Here is a 4882-nt window from a genome sequence, read left to right as displayed (position 1 = left end):
CTCCTTGCGTCTCGGGGGTTGGACAAAATGTTATGACAGCTCATTTAACGCCGCGTCTCAGGAGCCACCCATCGGCGACCCATCGATCGCTAGACATCCATCTGGCCAGCCTTGGCTAATGAGGATCGGACTCCTGGGGGAGCTGTGGGAACGGTGGGCAAGGGCTCTATCTCCTCGGCTCTGCAGGATGCCCCTGCATACTGGATTGCTGCCTGTCCTTTTTTTCTAACGAGTTGTAACTACTAGTTTTGGTGGAGGTTCCTAGTTTAAGTTTGCTCCACAGGCGGTCTACTTGGGATTCCCCCCCTAAGACTAACTCACCTAAAGGTTATCTTGAAACAAAGTTTATATTTTAACCCCACAATTTCCTTTGTGGGAAAACATCTATCGAATACTTCAGAACATCTCTGGTCTTCACAGGCTTAACCATGTTTAATTTGACATAAGCTTATAGATCCCCTCTTAAATTATCAGACTTTTATAAAATCCGAATTATATAGAAACCCAACCATATATAGTTTCAAATATTATGACTTATTATCATGTGTCACCCGAAGTATAGTAGAATACATCTTTCAAAGATAAATGTAATTATAATGATGGTGATTAAATATCAGTAAAGATTTTTAAAATACGATTTTTTCCAAACCTAAATGTGACAAATATAAAGTTGTAATACATCTTGTTAAAAATACGATTTTAGGAAAAAGAACTATGATTTCATGGAAAAGGGTTCTTAAAATATTATTTTTGATCAAAGATCTTTATTTGTTGGTACCTCATAAAGCCATTACTGCAACTTTATTGCCTTCTACAGAAACCTCTCTAAAATCAGAGGGAGGTTGGGCCACTTCCTCAGACAAGATCCGCTTAGGTCTCAACGCCGCCTTATAGCTACTACCTGTTACAGTTCCAGGTATAGGCCAACCTTATCGTGTTAGAACCCCCATATCTGGACTGCCTGCCCACCGAATTCGTGGGCATTTGAACCGTAAACAATAAGTCCTTGCGACAATTGTGGCTCAACCCCTTGGGCCCTCATTAGAGACCAAGTTTCGGACTCGGAGCCGAGGAGACTTCTTCAGGAATCCCCTGTACAGCTCGCTATCGGAGCATTAAAACGCTCATTAACCCGGTGCTGTGAGAAAGACGACCACTTGGGCACTCGGGAACATTCCTCTCCACGCACCGCTGAGCTTCGAGAGGTGTTTTGCATAAACTGCTGGTTCCTTGTGGTTTCCTCCGAACTATGACAGACCCCCTTCTCTCCTGCCCTCGACCACTCCTCCCCGTCCACTCAAGGTTAATTTTGCATTAAAAAATGATTTATTCCGATAAAAAAAACGCTCTTAGGGCTATGAAAAAAAAGTGTTGTGTAAAAATAATATAGGAATATCCGCGAGGATTAGCTCTGCTCCGCCAGGGAGAAGCTGAGGCGTCGCTTGGTGGCATCCCTGGCCTGCACTTGCAGCCACATGGCGTCCAGCTGGCAGGCGTCCTCCAGCTCCTCGCCGCCCAGTCCCCGGCTCAGCGGGCAGTGCTCCTCCTCCAGCTCGCAGTCGCTGGTGGAGTTGTGCCCGCTGTCCGGGCTGATGTGGCGCATCTTCTGGGCGGACACTGCTCCTGATCCCGACCTGGCCGCCGCCAGCAGCTTCTGCGCCGACTGTCTGACGCTGGAGGAGATCTTGGTGGTGATCTTGCGCTTGCGCCGCACCACCCGCTGCCTGCGCAGCTGCAGGGAGTGCCTCTTGCCCTGCGACTGGACGGGATTGGGGGCCAGTGGCACGGGGGAGCACACCTCCCGCTCCTCGAAGCCGTCGGCTGGCAGGGAATCCCTCCGCGAGGGCGACTTCCAGTACTCGCACAGGTCGCTGGCCGGATCGAAGGCGGGGCGGTAGGTGGGCGAGGGGACCTGGGCGTGGCTGTGGCTGCTCCGGAGCACCTGCTGCCGGTGGCGCTGGCGGAGGTGCTGCCTGGGCTGCCTGGCGTTGGGCAGCACCTTGCGGTTGCTCTCCAGGATGGCGTCGATCATGCGCTCCAGCGTGACATCGCCCATCTGGCTGGAGCTGAGTGTGGTCTGTCCAGCGGCCGGCGGAGCGGGATGGGGCAGGTCCTTCTGCTCCAGGTAGCGCGGCTTCTCGAAGTAGCTGTCCGGGATGCCCACGCCGCGCAGGGCGATCAGGGAGCCCGGGATGACGGTGGCGTTGGGCGAGTACTCCGCCTCGAAGGTGGGCAGGGTGCATGCGAACTTGGGTGGAGCTGCAGCTGTGGAGGGCACTGCTCCTGGGGCTCCTCCTCCCCCTGCCGATGGTGGTGTGGCCAGGATGTTGCTGAGGTCCTTCAGCGGGGGCGTGCGGGTGTGGAGCGTCAGGGAGCTGGCCGGGAGAGGCGTGGAGGTCAGCTGGTTCTCCTTGCCCAGGCCCAGGGAGAGCGAGAGCGACTTCCTCCTGAGCTTGCCGCGCAGGGCGTGGAACTCGCTGTAGCTGGAGCCCACCGCCTCGCTGGCGGCCATCAGCTCGTCCCTTGCCAGGTACGAGGGTCGCGGCTGGTTGACGGCCCACTTGAGCATCTTCTCCGTCTGTCTGGGACTCCTCTTCGGGCCTGTAGTGGGTGCTGCAAGGAAGGAGCAGGGAGAGCGGGTTAGGGAGGTGCCTTTTATTTCTGGTTCTCGCATTCCAGAACTTGACTTTTTGAAAGGCAAACAAAAAAGCGAAAAAAGGGCAGCAGCAAAGTTGCCGGGTGAGTTTTCGGCAACTTTGGCGCGCTTTTTCCGCGATACAAATAAATATATGTATAATATACATATCGATTTGGCGAAATCAGCCAAGCGGCAAAAATGAAATCAGAAACGAATTCAACCACTCCTCACGAGCAATTAAATGGACCGCGGGCAGCCTTCGGCTGGACCTTAATAATTTAATTGACTTTCAACTTGACATGGTCAATTATTTTTGGTAACTTTCAAAGATCTCAAAACAGTTTATTTCGGCATTTAAGTTTTATAGATGAGTGGATACCAAAAAATCCAAAAATTTGGCTTTCTCTGAGATTTTTTATATTATTTTTCTACATGACTGGGCTTATAAAGTTAAGATCACTTAGGTTTCAAACACTTGAATTTACCTTTTTCGGTAGGTTTTTCTTTGAAGCACTGATTTTTTTAACAGCAAAAAAATATATTGGTGCACAGATTTATTTTCAAAATTTCTATATTTGGTGGCTGGTTTTAATGCACTTTTTCGATTTCTTCGAGTGTAGCTTTTCCTTCGACGCGTTTTCCTGGGGGAGGTCGACTGTGTGCGTTCCCTTCGCCGTTCGCTGGTTGAATGACTGTCGCCTTAACCCGCAGAACCCTTAGCTGGCCGAGGTGAGACATGGGTTCACCGGGGAGCGGGAGAGCCGGAGAGCGGCAGAGCGCGGCGCTGAGAGAGCGCATGTTGCGCATGCGCAGCCGGAGGAGAGAGAGAGCAACAGTGCCCATTGAATGCGCAGACCTTTCAACCAGCGCCATAGAAAATGTGGGTGGAAGAGGTCCTTGTTATGGTAATTATTCATGTGAGTTATTCATTAAAACAATATTTAAAGAACCTGATCAGGGGGTATAAAAATATCTATAAAAGGAAAACTTATCCCAAAAACTAATACCACTGAAAATGAAGTGATATCATGTGCTCCTTTCTATTATCCCATTGTAAAAAACTGTTTAAAAGAGCATTGGTTAGATTTCTAAATAGTTAAAAAATAAATGTTAATATTAATTTGAAAAAATACTTGCCAATATTCCAAATATATAATACAGCTTAAGTGGAACTTTACAATAGATGATTTACGATTTTTAAACAATTCTGACATTTTAATGTCTCCTGAAATAATAATTGTTTTAATACATTTATATATGTATGCTTATCTCCTTAAAATACACTTTCCCATGCTGTTCAGATAGTGAAAACCAAACCCACTCTCTAATCTCTTTCCAGATAACCACTATGTAGTACAAATTGGAACCCAATACCTTATCAATTTCATAGTTCAGCATGGGCTACGCTTTGATCTACTTTAACTTATCTTGACGGTCGGTCTTTATAACCATTAACCGATCGATTTACGATCTGGCAACAGCTGTGCGAATCTTCTCCGATCGTGAGATTTTTTAATGGCCACCGAAGCCGATCAGTTGGCCAAGTTGTGCTAGAAGAGAGAGACGGAGACAGAGGCAGTGCGAGTGGGACGGAGCATAGCTGGCCAGCTGTTCTCATCGCCGCTTACGCCACAAAACATAATTTTCAATTACCTTTCTCGCAGCGTGTGGCTCCTTTCACCTTGGGTTCCTTATAATACCCTCTTCTGGGATCTCAGGGGTATGCCAGTTTCGGGAGCGGTTGGAGAATAGCTTGTTGAAAATCATTGCTACCTTTCAATTAGAATAAGGAAACTGATAATATATATTAAGATTATATGTTACTCAAAAATATATCGTGTCTTGAAGCCTAATATTTAATCAATTTATATGATAATCTTAACATATTTGACAGAAAATAAAAAGGTTATTATATTATGTATATTCTAAAATGTTAGACCTATTTATGTGTACCATATATCATATGGATTTCTTAATTGACCTCATCTAAACTTCAGTTATTCCATATAAAATATGATAATTTTAACAGATATTGAGATTTGCTATTTGATCCCATCTTAACTTCAAGTATTTAACATAAGATAAGGTAGTAGGTATCTTATAGTCGTTATACTCTTCCGTACTAATTCTTATTATTATTTTTTCTTCCTTCTTTTCCGATTTTCGCCAAGAAAAGGACAACACACAACCGACGGCACAGGAACTTGGTGCCATTGTACAATTTGGTCCATTGTTTATGGGACA

At 46.6% G+C, this 4882-nt stretch overlaps 1 protein-coding gene across 2 annotated transcripts; it reads right to left on the bottom strand.

Moving 5' to 3' along the window:
• Positions 1-1357: 1357 nt before the first annotated feature.
• LOC108033023 (uncharacterized) lies at positions 1358-4470 on the bottom strand. 2 transcript variants are annotated; one of them, XM_050886845.1, is made up of 2 exons: positions 4292-4470; positions 1358-2613 (listed from the first exon to the last, which is right to left on the bottom strand). In XM_050886845.1, the coding sequence occupies exon 2, from the start codon at positions 2567-2569 to the stop codon at positions 1406-1408; it is 1164 nt and encodes a 387-aa protein (XP_050742802.1). In that variant the 5' UTR covers positions 2570-2613; positions 4292-4470; the 3' UTR covers positions 1358-1405. The 2 variants fall into 2 exon arrangements, with proteins under 2 accessions (XP_050742802.1, XP_016962640.1); XM_017107151.3 differs by lacking the exon at positions 4292-4470 and adding an exon at positions 3124-3302.
• Between the last annotated feature and the right edge of the window lie 412 nt (positions 4471-4882).

The sequence above is a fragment of the Drosophila biarmipes genome, chromosome X (assembly GCF_025231255.1).
Source record: "Drosophila biarmipes strain raj3 chromosome X, RU_DBia_V1.1, whole genome shotgun sequence".
NCBI lineage: Eukaryota > Metazoa > Arthropoda > Insecta > Diptera > Drosophilidae > Drosophila > Drosophila biarmipes.
Note: the sequence above shows the minus strand (reverse complement) of the source record. Positions and strands in the feature narration are given on the sequence as shown.

Excerpts from the sequence above, each read along its gene's own strand:
- LOC108033023 (XM_050886845.1), bottom strand. The coding sequence starts at position 2,569 with ATGCTCAAGTGGGCCGTCAACCAGCCGCGACCCTCGTACCTGGCAAGG.